Source organism: Pieris napi, chromosome 5, assembly GCF_905475465.1.
Source record: "Pieris napi chromosome 5, ilPieNapi1.2, whole genome shotgun sequence".
Taxonomy (NCBI): domain Eukaryota; kingdom Metazoa; phylum Arthropoda; class Insecta; order Lepidoptera; family Pieridae; genus Pieris; species Pieris napi.
Window position 1 is genome coordinate 3,088,550 of NC_062238.1, and position 18,216 is coordinate 3,106,765.

The 18,216-nt window shown below is 33.7% G+C and overlaps 1 protein-coding gene across 3 annotated transcripts; it reads right to left on the minus strand.

Moving 5' to 3' along the window:
• Positions 1-10,262: 10,262 nt before the first annotated feature.
• Positions 10,263-17,848, minus strand: LOC125049438 (tetraspanin-5). 3 transcript variants are annotated; one of them, XM_047648743.1, is made up of 9 exons: positions 17,542-17,847; positions 16,488-16,608; positions 15,382-15,455; positions 15,155-15,229; positions 14,735-14,833; positions 13,342-13,521; positions 12,688-12,801; positions 11,769-11,885; positions 10,263-11,027 (listed from the first exon to the last, which is right to left on the minus strand). In XM_047648743.1, the coding sequence occupies exons 1-9, from the start codon at positions 17,629-17,631 to the stop codon at positions 10,959-10,961; spliced, it is 939 nt and encodes a 312-aa protein (XP_047504699.1). In that variant the 5' UTR covers positions 17,632-17,847; the 3' UTR covers positions 10,263-10,958. The 3 variants fall into 3 exon arrangements, with proteins under 3 accessions (XP_047504699.1, XP_047504698.1, XP_047504697.1); XM_047648742.1 differs by lacking the exon at positions 11,769-11,885 and having other exon boundaries at positions 17,542-17,848; XM_047648741.1 differs by lacking the exon at positions 12,688-12,801 and having other exon boundaries at positions 17,542-17,839.
• Between the last annotated feature and the right edge of the window lie 368 nt (positions 17,849-18,216).

The following is an 18,216-nucleotide window of genomic DNA, read 5'->3' on the forward strand; positions in this document are numbered from 1 at the left end:
GACGTGCTGCTCTTTTTATAATAGCTGTGTCTTTTAAGCTCAGTGGTATTGTCCAATGTTTAGTTTAGGTTCGATTTCCAATACGATGTTCAGATATTAATGACTAAGACTAAACTTAAAACCTGACAAAGTGTCATTAATATAATTATTCAGACTGCATTTAAAGTTTATGTTTAAAAATAAAATCTGAGGCCCAGACCTAAAAATGTTTTATTTTTAGTTTTAATTTCTGTTTCTGTTTTATGATAATTTGTCAATTTAATAGGCGTCCTTCTGTGTCTGACACACCCCGTCGACTTTTTGGGTCTAAGGCCAGCCGGTGTCCTTACGATGTTTTCACTGTTCAAGCGAATGTTAAAATGCACATTGAAAGAAAGGCCATTGGTGCAAAGTCAGGGATCGAACCTACGTCCTGAGGGATGGAAGTCGCACGCTGAAGCCACTAGGCTACCCACTTAAAAATAATTGTAAATATATTCGTTTATAACTATAATAATATATATGAGTACCTATACTCTACATTGCATTTTGTATTAATTGTGAAAGTTTGGTCGCTGGTTACACTTTTACCATATAACACAAATTCTCATTACTAAAACATTAGCTTTGTAACTCTATGGTAAATTCTTCCGTTTCACAATTTGACGATTTCACTTCGATAGATTATAATCTACCGAATAATAATACGTTAAATTGTAAGCAGTACGTTGAGTTCACAATTTTTCGACAGTTTACAATCTCGCGAGATAGATTACAATCTATCTGCGGTTTTTACAATTTTACGTTGACACATTTAAGGCTGATTCACGCTACACCGTGTCTCGACCGGGCCGTGCCCCGGCCGGGGCACGGCCGGGGCACGGCCTAACATTAATGATATACTTTTGTATGAAGTAATTCATGCCTGACCGTGGCTCGGCCGTGCCCCGGCCGTGCCCCGGCCGGGGCACGGCGTTGTAATGTCGGTGGGTATTGTTTCCCGGCTCCGGCACGGTCCGGCCCCGGCACGTCGTAACATGAACGTAGGCGCCCGGGCACCCGCAGAGCAGTCAACGTCAAATCTTAGTGAGGTTAAAATTTTTTTTGTTTTTTTTTTTGACAAAAACAGATATAGTCGTCCAAACACGTACGTGCGTACACCCAAACAGCCCGGTGTAACATGAACCACTGTCCCGGCCGGGGCCCGGCCCGGTCGCGACACGGTGTACCGTGAATCATCCTTTAAGCGGTAAAACTTAGTTGGAAAATGTAGATATGGTCGTTTTACTCGCGCGCAGGTACATTGTATCGTAACAACGCGTAGGCGACTTCCCTGATTTGGTAACAAATACACCGCCTATATCAGTGTTTCCCAGTTCCGTGAGTACCGTGGTCATTAGTTGTGCCACGGAAAAATAAGGATATTTTAAAAAGAACTTATCGAATTCTGTGGATCTTGCATATCTGACAGATATATCTCTCCTAAATGAGCTCATGGGAACGTCTCAGGACAAACGACGAAGAGTTGAGAGCAGTCCTGTCAACAATTACTCTAAATTTAGAGCATCTATGCTTAATTAAACAGGCTCATGTTTCGAATTTAATATGTATTATGTTAATTATTATTACTTTAAATATTTTTTTTGTTTGTAATGTATCTCCAAAAAATTCAGTTTCCCTAGATGTACCTTGAACGCAAAAAGTTAGCGGAACACTAGCCAATATTGATAGAACAATATCACGGTTAATAGCGCATTATTTATTATGTAAAAAATAACTTATTATACTAAAACGTAGGTTTATATATTTCAAGAAACTAGTATATTCAATAAAATGTACTGTATATTAATAAGTGAAGCTACATTTCTCGGATAAAAATAAATTCCATATTAAATATTGTAAAATATATTTTCTCTGTAAAGTATTGCAGGTAACCTGTCTGTGGGTGGTCGCATGCAAACGACATGGATAGCTGTGACCTGTATTGTAAAGGAATTGGAATAGCAAAATGTTGAATCTATTTTTCCCTCTTCACGTAATATTAATATCGAGATGTATTTCAGAATATGAATATTTTCAATTTTCATTAAAGATTTAATTCCCGGAAAAACACTTGTTTTAAGTACTCTTGCACGCCATATATATCAGAGTATGGTTGTGTGTATATATATACCTTGAAGTTTAACGGGAGCCGGTTTTCAGTCATTAAGGAAGGCTACGAATTTCACATAATGACAACATATTTTATATGAAATGAAGTAAATGACCTACATTTTACAAGACAAATATATGTACCTACATAACTAAATTATATACAAACGATAATACCGAGGTTAAGCAAAAGCATTATAATCACACAAATTCAGCGTTTGAAGAATTAGAACAAAGCTCTCGTTGAAGAACTCGCAACGAGAATATTCAGAATTCTAGAGACACTTGAAGCTTTCTACAAAATGAGCGTCACTTCCACACTGCACTGTTGCTAGTGAAAAACGTTTTCCCAAAACGTACTTTGGGAGCATTGAAATCTCTGTTTTAGGTTAAGTGGGAAGAAAAGAACTTCGTAATTATGATGTTTGTTCCATACTTTAATATTTTTTTTCAATTCTCTTCAATTGTATTTTCTTCTCATCTATAACTCTCTCTGTATAACTTTTAATGTAAAAGAAATATATTTTTAGAAATCTACGTCTATCTATACTACCATCTACCTGTGGATGGAAGAGAATCTCTTTCTCCGATCTAAAGGTAGGACTCTCGATCAGACTGGCCAGGCTGATGTTGAGATTGTTGTATACATACTTAGCGGTCGGAGAACTTATTAGAACTTATTATTAAGGGTATAGCGTCATTGTACTGATTGAAGGCGCAGATTCTAGGTAGACTGGTCACACTGCAGTAAAAAGATGACCAATAACCGGTCCGGTGGAATTGTTTGTGTGTAGTTCTTTTCTAAAGATATTGTCTGTTTTAAAAGAACTCTCGTGACGTCACTTCTTGAGAATCCCGATAACTCTCATATTTCTCATAAAGATAAACAACTCCGAGTAATGACACGTTGGACTACGAAGAATGAGACAGTAAGCCATTAAGTATAATGGGGTATCATTAATTGACCAATGCTGCACTGACACCAGCGACCACCGGCATGTGGGGTACGCATTACGTCGCATCTTTAGTATATAAACAGAATCTCGATAAGTATTCATTCCCAACACCACATAGCACTAAGCTCTACTTAAATCAAATCTAGTCATTTTGGATATTTTATAATTAAAAAGTCTTTTAATAAAGTTTTTTATATCTCACTAGTTGAGATATTTTGACTTGCTGATAAGTTTTGACAAGTTTACCTGTCTGGAATTTTAAAAATTTATTCGACTATTGATTTGAACAAGCTCGCATTTTATTAAAAATACGCCATTCAAGTGGTTAAGACAAGTAGGTAAGTTAAATCAAAACCAGCGCCTCTGTAGAGGTTAATATAGATGTTATTATCATTTATCTTAATTAATTATATTTGTAACAGTTAGTGTTGTAAGTTTAAAGCTTGCGAACGACTAAAAATTCTTCATAGATTTTACAAATTATGTGATATCAAATGAGTTGCCACATTAGTAGGACAAAATTCGACCAAAGATCTTTTTTTCTAATCTATGTAAAATAAATAAATAAATCAGTGGCGCTACAAACTTGTAGGTGTTGGCCTCAGTATCTGTTTCATGATCATTTGTTAATCATAGGCAAGTAGCTGATCAGCCTCCTGTGCCTGACGCACGCTGTCGATTTTTATGTCTAAAGCAAGCCGGTTTCATCACGAAGTTATGCTTCACCGTTTGAGGGAATATTAAATGCACAAATAGAAAGAAAGTCCATTGGTGCACAGCTGGGGATCGAACTTCTGAGTCGCACGCTGAAGTCACTAGGCCTACACTGTTCTATCTATATCTAATCTATGTATTCCGTAATAAGTATTCACAAAGCTTAATTCACCTCAAAACTTCAATATGCTTATCTGCGTGGCAAATACTTGACAAGTGACGCAATATGTACTTAATAGGATTTTACTTAAGCCCTCCTGGGACGATTAGATTTACCAATGGATCTAATTGTCATAGTATTTGGGGTATCGATTTAAGCTTATTGCTTGTAGGTATTGTTCCATTAATAAGTATTATTTCGGTAGTTATCTTTGAATCGTTATTGTTCTACTGAGTTTGATTCATAATAGGTGAATTCTTCATATGATTACCAATTAAATATTAGTTCGCCAACATATTGTATTACCTTTTAACTCCAATTATAGTTACACATTTTAATAAAACTTTTGATGATGTAAACACAAATTATATTAATTACTATATAAATTATTATAATAATAATTTCAATACGAAAACAATGGTCAGCAAAATCAAAGTATGTAGGTATTTCCGAACCTATTCTCGCACTCATATTAGTATAAACAATATTAGCATAGCATTATATACTATGCTAATATTATCTATTAGATAATATTAGCATAGTATATAATAGCTAATATATATAATATTATTAATATGCTAATATTATTTATATATAGCATTTATATGCTAACTATGATTTTATATAAATTATAAACTATTTCTGATGCAAATTACGCCATCTGTACATTATTGCGCCATCTAACAAATCAGCGTCGTCTGTTACCAATTATTATAAAACAGTTAGCGATATTGAATTGCTATTAATTTCATTATTGGCTTTATCATTAGAACGACTATTGAGAGTTACAGAGTACGGACACAGATTAGCGTTTTAAACACGGGGTTTCAGAGTTGAGACTTTCTCAGGTAAGACTTCTGTATATCAGAAACTTATTGGAATTTCAGATACAGGACTGAGTACTTAGATATGCCAGTTTCCTTTACAAGTATATTATATATATTGCTCTCCGACCTCAGGATTGAGACAGACCAATATACTAGATCAGGGGTCTCCAAACTTTCCAGCCTTAGGGCCATACTGATTACTCCAGTAAGTTCCGAGGGCCAAAACCATATTACCATTGTTGCTGGTGGTAAAAAGTGAAATAGTCCACTGATGAGAAAAAAAAGAAAAAGTACGCAAAGTTTAAAAAAGGTTCACTAAAAGGAGTTTTCAAGTATGCTAGCGCTCTCCGCGGGCCGGTCTAAATCAGTCCGTGGGCCAGATGTGGCCCTCGGGCCGTAGTTTGGAGACCCCTGTACTAGATTAACACTGCTCTACATATGAATCAATACTAATTATCACAATCGAATTAAAATTAGCGCTAAAATTTAGGTCTGGGCCTCAGATTTACGTATCTGTTTCGTGATCATGTTTTGGTTCTATTAAGCAAGTGGTGATCAGCCTTGTGCTTGACTTACCCCATCGACTTTTTGGGTTTATGTTCAGGCATCACGATGTTTAGTGACGGAATTGTAAATGCGCACATAGATTGAGTCCATTAGTCCAGCTCTGTGATTTGAATTCTATTCTAATGATAAGTTTTTCTTTCTCAATGAACCCATGTTGAGAATTGGCCAAAAATTAGGTAATGTGGTTATTTTCTTTGAAAAATTGAAAGTATGTTTTGACAAAAATATTTTTTACAATTTGGAGACAGAACTCCAGCGTAATAGAAAAGTAAAGCTCGTTGTAAATCACAATCAGCGTCGCGTGGACGCTTTGCTAACAGAAAGTAACGTAGCTGCTTAGGTACCCTTTCTGTCGACATTATCACACTTTACGTGTTACCTACGTGACCCGTCGAACTGTTAAGACTCTAATTTACGATCGTATGACTCAGAAACATTTCCAACAACTGACTTAGATTTTCCTCAACAGAGAACAAGTCTTATCCATTATGCTGCCTTTGGTTTAAAAAAATATTTTATTGAATTTAGCTATATATTTATCACTTATACATTCGTAATCTACGATGGGTATTTAATTCTAAGTGATGATGCGATACATTTACCTCGGAAAGAAAAAATAAATTCGAGTATTTTTACGGCTAGATTTAAGATATAATAATAATAAAAAACAATCAATTCTCTTTTGTATTGTAAAAATGAAAGTCATTTGTTTTCGTCGTGTCGGAGCGTGTTCTTAAAAATGTATAAAATTTAAGTATGGCATGGTAATAAAATATCTCTGCTAGTATTTTTTATTACGTAGCTGGTGAATGAAGACTTGAACATTAGGGGTTCATGCTCCTCTATATTTTACTGTTGCAGCCGAGTTCAAGCGAGGAAGAACTTTCATTAACGACGACCCCTGTACCAATTATTAAAAAGTTGAAAACATTGTCTTGGTGGATCGTTCTGTTACTGTTTCTTTTATAGCAAAAGAAGTGTCCATACACATCCATTTGGGTAGGTATGAAATGTATTAGCGCGCCCACAATGCTTTCTGACGTGCTTTGGGTTGTTACAAGTTCTTTGGAGCAGCAATTTTTAGCATGGAATGGAAACTTGGAAGAGACCATCATCTCCAAGTTCAAAGAAAAGATCGATTCCGTACACTAAGATCATGGGTTGCTTTTTTTGGGAAAGGGAGCGTTCAAGTATTACGTAACGAATTTTGGAGGAAGGGCGGGGGGGTCCTTTTGTAAAACGTTACGATTCGGGGCGGGGATTGAATTACGCGTGATTGTTAATATTATTCGACTTTCCAGTACTTCACAAAATATAATGGTAACTTTTAGGTATAAAGAGTCACTATGTGGTTACGAAACGTTTTACTATACTTGGTTACAGTACTGTACTTGGGTACAGAAAAACGTTACGGCGCATTACACGGGGGGGAGGGGGGTCAATAATCTCCAAAAATTGCGTGACGTAATACTTGAACGCTCCCAAAGCAAAGGGGTGGTAATCACTGTTTTGAGTGAATTTCCTCATGAAGATCTTTTAACACTCGGCCAAATCTAATAAGGGTAGGATAATTAAAACAACATATTGAAATATAACTGTAATTATTAAAAATATTACTATTAATATATAATGTAACAATTATTGTTAATTCTTAAAATACATCGGAATACTTGCATTAACAAAAATCAGATCCATCGTTACAATTTATAAGCAATTCCATAATACGATCTATCTATATTTAACTACGCAAGGAACAAATTTAAGGCAAAAGGAATAATTGGCATTATTATGCTTAAATGCAAGTTTCAGTAATAATAAACATCGACCTTTATAGCCTAGTTCTGTACTCTGTGAACCTACTTACAAAACCAGCGACAAAATTGTTATAGAGTAAATGAATAGTGGGTTGTTGTTACTTTTTCGTCGGTTTTTCATGAATACAGGGTGTTTTGTAAAAATTCATTCTGTCTAGGTTCGAAGTAGTGATGCAACGAATATATATTTTCCGAATCTTTTTCATTAAATCCTTCTACTGTCACCTCAAAAAGATTATTTTCGACCAGTGGGAATGTATAACAGAAAAAGAAATCTTAAATATATTGTGCTTTTTGGACAAAAACTTGTCATTAGTCAATTTCAATTATTAAATAACATAGTAAAAAAAGAAGTGTATTAATTATTGCCTTTGTGAATTATTCGTATTCGCCGAATAGTGCGTTTTATATTCGTATTCGTTGCATGACTACCTCCCAGAAATTTCCTTGATGGCTTTGTAGTTTTAATTTATTGTTGCAATGTACGAAAAAAGTTCGACAAAAAAATATTCTCCTTCGTAATAATAACGCTGTTCAAGGACGATGTATCGCGTACATTTTAATGTAAGTACACAAAAGGCAGTGACATGTACTTCAATGATAGAGATCCAATTAAAATACCTAGATTATAGTTGTACTCTGTCGCTTCAAAGCTATTGTGCTAATGAAAAAACATATTGCGTTTCATGAGCTGCAAAATTTCACAATGCTTATTTCATTGAATTCAGACTACGCCTTCACCAGTCTGGCCTAGTACGTATACGTGACCAAAACCCATCAGTCGCACTTAACAATTTCTTTTATTTCCATCATATAGAATCGCTTCATGGTATTAGCCTGGTGGATTGGTAATTTTAATGTATTTATTTTTTATGCTAAACAACTAACCGATAAAAAAAGCTGCCTACACACTCATCTGAAATCGTAACCCTTAATTACGAAAAAATTTGAACTGGCGCCATTCTCTACCATAAAATTAATAATCGTTTAAAATAAATAACATTTAACAGATAAGCATCTGCCACGTTCTCTCAATTTTAATTAGAAAACTTTAAATTTAAATACTGTTTAAAAGGTCTCTTTGACAGTCTTTTATCGGTAAGAGGTTAAATAATGAATAAAAACTAGGCGAGAAGGGCAGGCCAGGCTGGACATGTGGCAATGACTCATGTTGACAATCTTTCTCCAGTCTTAATATAATCTCAATAAATTTTGTGCTTTACCAATATTGTGATGTTCTTAGCAAGCTAACGGCGAAGCAATAACAACATATCCTATTAATACAATTTACGAATACGTAAATACATAGCTTAAAAAGAAAATTGTAAAGAAATAATTTATATAAAATTGTCGTAACAAAATTTCGTATTTTTTTTTAAATATACGATCAAAGCAATACAAATTGTGCCAAGTCCCGGTCTAACCTTAAAACTTATAATTAATACGTAAATTTTACAACGCATAGTCCATTCGAGACAGTAAGTCATTGTCAGTTTGATTTTTAATCACATTATTGACAATCGCAAATGCACATGAAAATATAATTGATGTGTCATCACAAATTTTGACAGATTACAGTTTCATGTGTCAACTTACAATAATGTCAATTAAACGTCACTTGTACGTCAACCTGAAACTACTTGCGACTGTCAATACTTAATGCAGTGTCGATGCGTAGGGGGTTCAGGCAAAATTTCACATTAAACAATTAAAAATATTTGAACCATTTCATAATTTTATCGCAACTAGAAATTCGGACCTATTGAAAAGAGCACGGAATGATTCACTACTTCTTTTAATGATATTTTGTAGCTGATTGCTGGCAATACCGTCTATTGTTACTAGTGGTGATTATCCGTATTTTATTTTGTTATAGGATTGTTATTATTAAACTGAATGCCTTTGAAGAGTCAAATAAATTTTCTCGCAGAAAAGTTCTCTAGAATTAATATATGTTACGTATATTACAATACCTAAATAAGAGGACGGCATAATTGTCTTACGCCCCGGACGGCCGACACCCACGCTACGTCACTGACTTAATGCATATACAATTGACAATGACTTCGTATGAGACCAGAATATCAATAAAAATGAGTATTACTAATCTTAAATCTATGTAAATAATACTTCTTTAAAGGCTATTTATATTGTCAACCATTATTCTCCTGTCGCTCGGCGCGCGACCAACATTATACCGCCCATACTTAAATACTCGAGTGTAAATATTTTCAATTTTTTTGAGTTATATCATCATTAAGGCCGATTTACATTATCTTAGTGTTTAGGAGAGTGCTTTAGTACAACTTGAAAGGCAAGTTCTTTAGCGTAGTGTTTACTAAAGCAAGTAGCGTTTATATGTTTCAACTAAAGTACTATCCTAAAGCACTCTCCTAAACACTAAGATAATGTAAATCGGCCTTTATATTAAGGTGATCGCAGTATTTGACTTTATTCTATGAGATTCAAAGTACAAAAATGCCAGTCCTATAATATAAATCTCCGCTAAATTCATCTCACAGCTCCTGGTAAGGCTAACTTGGACATTATTTGAACACATTGTTATACAATGAACTCATAATATACATTTTATTATCGGTACTAGAACAGTGCAATTAAACTAATTATTTTTTTATGAATACGGGAATAAAGTTGCACCCGTGCCAGTAGTCTGTAACTCTCAATAGTAATTCCAATATTCAACTTCTAGGCATAATCACCATCGGTTACGATAATTGGAAACCGATCAAAGTCAAAGTCAAAGTCCGCATATAAATAAGGAGATTTAAAATAAATGATATTGCGCCATCTATACTTCGTAGCAGTAAACTTAAAACTTTACTACTACACAATATAGATGGCGCTATTTCAAATTAGCATTTGATTTTTAAACTGGTTATTTTTATATATCATCTGTTCATTATTCTCTATTCCTCAAATGTTTCTTATAGGCAAGTTCTATGGCACAGAAGTGTTATTTAGTAGATTTTAGGGTCCAAATATATTTTGTTATGTCCGTACATTCAAAATGTATAATATGAGTCCTGTATATAAACGACACTTGAGAGCACAAACGAATTTTATAACAGGTAGCATTACGCCCTGAAAAATTCATTTGCGCAAAGAAGGCACAATCGACTTACTCTGTATTCTCACGAATTTTAATTATGTAAAGAATGTAATTAATTCGCGTTTATCTACGTTAAGGTATTCAAAATATATTGAATTCAGGAGTTTTCCATTAGTTAGGAAGCCCTTTCATGTTTCGTCTTTTTATCATTTTCGAAAAAAACTTCGTACCGTTAGGACCCTTTTGTAACCAAAAGTAATGTCAGAAGTAAGTCGACTCAACCTTTACTATATTAATTCTAACATTGTTCATTGAGTTCTTAAATAGAGAAAGGTGAAGAATTCCAAGTCAAGCACACAGCAGCAAGACGAGATTAAAGACAAATTTTGAAGATTTTAAAGCTATAACAATTAATAAAAAATTAAAAGAAAATATATAACTCTTAAAAGCTGTTTAATTATAACATTTTTAATTTGCATGCTCAACGCTCAGCCATGCATATGTAAAATCCAATATGACTTTAACTGTGACCATGCGTAACTAAACGTGTTTTAACAAGTTAAGATATTTTCTTTTAAAGGACAAAAATAATACCGTAAGATTCTTGAAGTTAGCGCCATCTATGGACGTATCCAGGCATTAGGAGTGAGTGTAGAGCGGCAGATAGAGGTCGCGGGTGTTACGTCTGTGACGTCACACGGCGGCAGGAGAGGCTGATTGTCAGTGCCATTTTGACTTTTGCGCGAATATGTCAGCTCGGAGATTCTGTGCGAAACATATTCCAAGAATCTGAAAACGTTATTTAAATAAATAAGACATTTTATATTAGGATAAATTATTTTAACAGACAATTCACTGTTTTTTTGAAGGCACGGAGTTAATGGCTTATAGCTCAGAACTCTTTATGTGCGTTTACCACTTAAGTGAGCGGTCAAGTATTACGTCACGCAATTTTTGGAGATTATTCTTCCCCCTCCCCTCACCCCCCAATTAAACGCGCCGTGACGTTTTTCTGTACCCGATAGTAAAACGTTTCGTGACCACCCAGTGAGTCTTTATGCCTAAAAGTTACCATTATGTGGTGTAAGGAACTGGAAAGTCGAAACTAATATTAACAATAACGCGTAATTCAATCCCCGCCCCGCATCGTAACGTTTTACAAAAGGAATAAAAAAATTCGTGACGTAATACTTGAACAATCCCTAAGCAAATTGGTTATGTTGTTTAAAATAAAAATGCGAATTATATCTACTGTACATATAGAATACCACTGGTAATTTTTACGGATCATAGATTGTTGTACACATATCTATCAAATGTTATATCTATAAACATATGGTCGTAAAAATAACCTGTGATTTTTAAAGATAAAAACATTGACATGCCAAGGCACCTACAAGTACATATTTGCCCACGTTAAGTGTAGCATGGACACTTAACACTAAGAATGAGTCCTTGTCAGAATATAACATACGAGTCATTCTTAGCGCATTCTCGTCTCTGAACCAAAAAGCATGCTTCAGTACTTACTTGTGCAAAAGCAGTGCAAACAGCAGAAGTAGCAACTACCAACAAATTGTGATCAAACCATTCTTCAGCAGCCTCTAAACATCCTTTTTCATATATTATCTTAGCTATATCATAATTCTATAACAAAGAAAAAAAAAGAAAAAATCATAAACATACAAACATCCTTGCTTCATATACGAGTGATAACGACAAAACATTGTTTATGAGAAAATCAATAACAAATGTTTTTACGCAACAAAAGGAATCAAGCGTTTTTATTAAATGTATCCTAAGAACATTTACATACACGCAAAATCAACGCAATACACGTTCTAATAACTAAAAACAAATGAATAAATAATTGGTCCGACGCAAACTTTATGGATCTTTTTGAATTCTCGTGGCATCCTTATTACCGAGTGTTAATATTGTGTATGAATGTTTTAGTTAAAGAGATAAATTAAAAAAAATGTTTGACATAAAAAAAACTATACACGCGTCCTTACGAACATTCTTACGTGACGTCAAACAAAACAGACAAGCTTCTTAATAAATAAATGCCGAAATTATCCAGTGCTAGATATAATCGATATATTATCTAGCAATAAACGAAGTATGCTTACATTTTTCTTCACCATAATTCAAACACTATTGTCTATTAATCGTTAACTAGTGTGTTCTATATCTATGGAAGAAAAACAATATCCAACATTAGTCCCCTCTAGACTAGATGCTCTATATAATTTTTAACTTATATTTTTGGAACTAAATTCTGTATTTTTATATAGATTAAAATTTAATCTATTCAACCCACTCTTTTTTCCTGTACATACTTTTATATTCTGTATTTAGTATAGATAATAAATAACAGTAATTTACGCGCGAAAACTAACCATAAAGTTTGCGTCTCTACACATTACACAAAATCTTTAGTGAGAACCTGCAACGCTAATGGTCCTAAGACTGTAGCTGCGACGGGCGCAAAATGTCGTTGGAGCCAATCTTCACCCGCTACCAAACAACCTCGCTCGTGTATTACGTGTTCGCTAACTTGCTATGTAAAATATATTATTCATATGTAGTCGCCCAATGAGTGAATTAATAAGAGCAATGTTGGCCTAGCGGCTTCAGCGAGCGACTCTCATCCCTGAGGTCGTGGGTTCGATCCCGGCTGGGCACCAAAGGACTTTCTTGCTATGTGCGCATTTAGCATTCGCTCGAACGGTGACGGAAACGTCGTAAGGAAACCGGCTGGACTTAGACCCAAAATCGGCGGCGTGTGTCAGGCACAGGAGGTTGATCACCTACTTGACAATTAGATTGACAAATGATCATGAAACAAATTAGGAAATCTGAGGCCCAGACCTAAAATCGTGGTAGCGCGTTCAATTTTATATATGAGTCACAAAAATTAACATTTCAGTTCCCAAAGGGCTTAAGAAAAGCTGACAATAAAAACTCCACTGCTCTCTTTAATCATATTGATGTAATGGAATACTCCTAATATGAATTAGATACTCTTTCGTCTCCTTCTGTCAAATTGCGTTTACGCTATGAGGAAAAGAGACAGATTAAAATATTTTGTAAATCTTACATAAGTCGGCTTCCTGACGTCATAACCGCACTGTTTGTTGCGTATAATATCTTGCGGTTTCGTGCGGCAACAGCTGAAAGGAACGCCGCAAGCCTCGCGCGAACCAACAACGCCGCTTGAGCAATTGAAGTAGGCGTTCCTGTCCCAGTCACGAGGACCTTCTACTCCACAGCATTGTAACTGGAAAATTGGATATTTTAAATATGTATATTATTCTTACTAAATACAGAATTCGAGGCGATACAGGCTTAAAAGTGCGCCAGTCAACCCTGATGTGGTGAGTTCGAATCACGGCTGTGCACGAATAGCCTGGCGCATATAACAGTCAAAAATTCAAAATTCAAAAATCATTTATTCACGTAGGTAACACAATGTACACTTGTGATTCGTCATTAAAGATATAAATATTAATGCTTCTAATTTTACATTTACTGCCAGTCGCTCGTACGGTGAAGGAAATCATTGAGGTAAAAGTCATGCCTTAGGGTGAGATCTATAGAGCGGACTTAGACTTTGCTCTGACTTAACTATCGAGTTAGACACAGTCATCTTTAAATAATTAATACATTTTCTAAAGGTGCCTCGTAAATTTCTAGTTATTGCAATAATAAAATAAATGAATACATAAATAACAATAAATTGAAGATATATGTGTACCGTTTTAGATGTTTAAATATTTGTTATTGTTTACTTTTTTAAAGGATAATAAACAAAGTATTGCATGAAATGAAACATCAATTTGTATTTTGACAATTTCTGTCTTAGCTTGGGCTTAGCTTAATCGCACCGTTAAAATGTCTATAAATACTAAATCATAGTTTAACCTTAGTGTACACTAAGCAAAGCAAAACATGTGTCGTAGAGAAAACTCATCACCACAACCAGACCAAACTTTTGGTTAACCGCTTTATCACGTAAAGGTCACAAAGACTCAGATGAAAAAGGCTGAGTTCGATTCCAGGCGAAACATTGATTGTTTTGTTTAAGTATTACGTAACGTATTTTTTTCCTTTTGTAAAACGTTACGATGCGGGGCGGGGATTAAATTACGCGTTATTGTTAATATTTTTTTCGACTTACACCACATAATAGTAACTAAAAAGTCACTAGGTAGTCACGAAACGTTTTACTATACTTGGGTACAGTTCTGTACTTGGGTACTGAAAAACGTTACGGCGAGTTACATGGGGGGGGTCAATAATCTCCAAAAATTGCGTTAATACTTGAACGCTCCCTAACAGAAGGTTTCTCGGCAACTTGTCTTATAAAACCCTCAACAAACGTATACGTGTTACGTTAAACTCATTAACAATCATATTAATCATCGCAACGGGTCTACGTTAGCAAAATCCTAAAATCCTAGTACAGAACTAGAAATGTGAAAAATACAAACCCATTCTTCTTGAATCCAGTCAATTAAGTTTTGTTGGTCAGGATCCTCTCTGTAGTGAGTGATAAATGTTTGAAATCCAGTTGTGGCTTGGGTTTTAATCTATAAAAAAAATGAATTAAATCATAAACAAAGCTGGCAAGTTTTTATTATTGGATTTTCACCAATCACAATAATGATTACAGTATTATTTTTACAGCTAAATATTTTTAATAATAAGAACACTTTAACAATCGTTAGTATGGTGAAGGAATACGTCTTGAGGAAACCGACATGCCTTAGGACCATAAAGTCAACAGGCTGTGTCACGCACCGTAGGCTGATCACCTACCAGTCTATTAAGAAAAAAATCACGAAACAGATAAAACTTAATGTAAAAATTACAATGGTTTAGTGTTAGAATTATGTTAGTAGCAAACTAACCCAATCTTTGAAGACGAAGAATAATATGCCAGCTGTCATTTCAGCGAGCAGCAATAAGGCAAGAAAAACAGCATACTGTAAACAATTACAAAATATAACCATTAGCACACTTATTTTAGCTTTACATGGTAGAAGAATACTTAAAATTTTACACAAATATTTGATTGAAAATCTGACAATTTACATAAGGAAACAAATAGACAGTTTAAAAAGTAAATGTAACTTACACAAGCTAGCAAACATGTGTTCTCACGCAATGCTCCAATGCAACCAGTAAACCCAATAATGAATGTAATTGTCCCTGAAAGTGATAATTACTAGTTATAGTCAGAAGAAGTAAATTCACTTAAAGAACCTATAACACTTAATAATTGATTTATTATTTTAGGCATTAAAAGCCACAAGTTTGTGGCCAAACAAGTTTTTGTTTTCTTTAAAACCCTCTTTACACTAACTTACTTCCTTCTAGTGTTTATTATAATATAACCACATTCTCAAGGACTCTCCATTATTCATTGATTGTAACTAAAGCACAATTTTTATCATATTCAAAGTCATTAATTGTTTAAGGATATTGCATAAAATAAAAAATAATCTATGTATGATTAATAACACAGTATACTAAATAGTATAGTGAAATCTAAACCACAATGGAGACCACAAAAGAAAGGGTGGTAATAATTTATAAGAATTGAAATATATTACAAACTTTATCTAAATTTGTATGTAAAAAACATTTTTAAAGCATTTCAAGCCAATAGTTCATACAAGTAAATGGTGTCACAATTTACTTTGTTTTAATTGACAGAGATACTTAAATTTCAATGGCACATTTGTATTGTGTGCTCGACACTGACCTTACCTCAATAATGATTAGCAATAGATAATTAAGAAATTGAAAAGTAGGTTATCAGTGGAATACTAATTTCATTCTAATTTAGAACAAACAATATAGGTCAGTTTAAGAATTATTTTACATAGATCACATTTTTATGTTAATGTCAGAAAACCCTTCATGATTAAACTGTTGACATTGAAATAAATAATCTTTTAATAAACAATTCTACTAATATACAAACAAAAGCAATCAGTGTGTAGGATATTATTTGGACATCTTAAACTTAATTAAAATAAAGATATAATTCAGAGAGTAATAAAAAGAAGGATAATATGAGTATGGATGTACCCCTGCTCACCATAGTGCTGGTTGTAAATAGAAATAAAATAAATGTTTATGAAAATAAAATCTACCTAAAAACTTAATCAATTTGTCAGTGTCATGTTCGCCATGTGTGTTCAAACATCAAAACAGTTTTATTCATTTCTAACTTACCACTACATATAAATATAAAAGCAGGATCTAATGCAATATTTGTGAGTCTTGAAAGATTACTAAAGGTGTCCTTTTCAGTCCATGCCCAAATACCCACTGCTAGTACAATAAGTCCAAGAAACTAAAAGAGACAATTTCAAATAAATTACTACCATAAAAAATACATTAAACCTGAAAACAAATTAAAACTGAAAGTAAAATATTATTTATATTAGGATTTAGTCAAAATGTTGTGGGTTAATAAGTGGGTTGTTAAGTTCAGCCATAAAGGTCAGTTAAATTAAATTGTATCACAATCAATAATTATTAATCTTATAAATTTTCTTATGGTGTCCTGAACTAGAGGGTTTTTGTCTAGTTCTGGACACCATTTATGTCTTATAAAACAATTAAGAAAGGAAAATCAAATATGTAATGCAAAATAACAAAAAGTTGAATGGTATAATTTAAAAAAGAAACAATTTATCCCATTCTGAAGAATCAGCTTGAAAGCAGATAAGATATTTAAGTAGATTGAGATTCAATTATATTTGAAGAGATAAAATTATATCTATGGCAATCTCTAATTACAGAAATTTTGTCTAACCCATCTTAAACAATTGTCTAGCGTTCACATAGAAGATAGAGTTCACACATAGTGTTCACATGTCCACATGCTGTCAATAATTTCTCAAAAATAAACTTGTAATTAAAACCCTTTTGTAATTTATATTTTTAGTGTACCTGACATTTAGAAGCATGAAGTACTTTGTGTGGGAATTTGACTCTTTGTTTGGCCTTCAGTGAGAGATTTTAAATATTTGTATGGATTTTTACTATACTGATATTTTTTGTACCTCCTGATTATTGAAACAGCAGTGAAACTATTTTTATTTATATTTGGTCTTTTTTTAATTATCAAAAGCTTTTCAAACAGGATATAAGTCCAATTCAACACTTTAGTGAATGGAGCCTTGAGTCACACAAAGAAACAAGTAATGTAAGATTAGATTAGTCGCCGTAAAATGTGACCGCTACAGAATCTATAATATTATTCTTTTATTTTATTACTTACCCAAAAAAGGACATTCACTCCAAAAATAACATATTTAAGGCAACAGCTAACTTCGGTAGTGTCACGTCGATATTTTCTAATACTAGGCATTTTAAAGCATTACTTTCTCGTTAATAACTAGAAATTAACTTGAATAACATTAAATTGTAAAGATAATACTTAAGGTCTACATTTGTCTTATAATTTTACTTTGTTAAATGTAGGTCAAAAAATTAAATCAAAATAACGCGAACTTAGCGAAGTCAAAGATCGACCATTTCTAATTCAATACAAATTACAATACCAAAATCCAAACATATTTGAAGCGAACAGTGCTTAGTTGTCAGAAGTCACATATTACTTTCTAACCTGTGGTAAGAACTGATACTAAGGTGACAGCTGACAGTGGTTATAGACGTTAGCGGGTAACGAGAACCACAGTACTAATTTTTTAGAGGTTACGCGAAAAGTAAAAATTATAGACATATTCAGCCAGCTTTGTCTCGTTGACCATGATTTTTCTACTTCTTAATGAATGTGTGCCGTCCACATCGATTGGTTCAAACCATGCAGTGCCCTGATCATTTAAAAAGTTACAATTACGTAATTATTTCATTTGTTGTTGTTTGGAAGAGGCTACCACTGATTACTTATTACTACGTACTACCTTTCAGAGAACAATATTAATTGAAGATT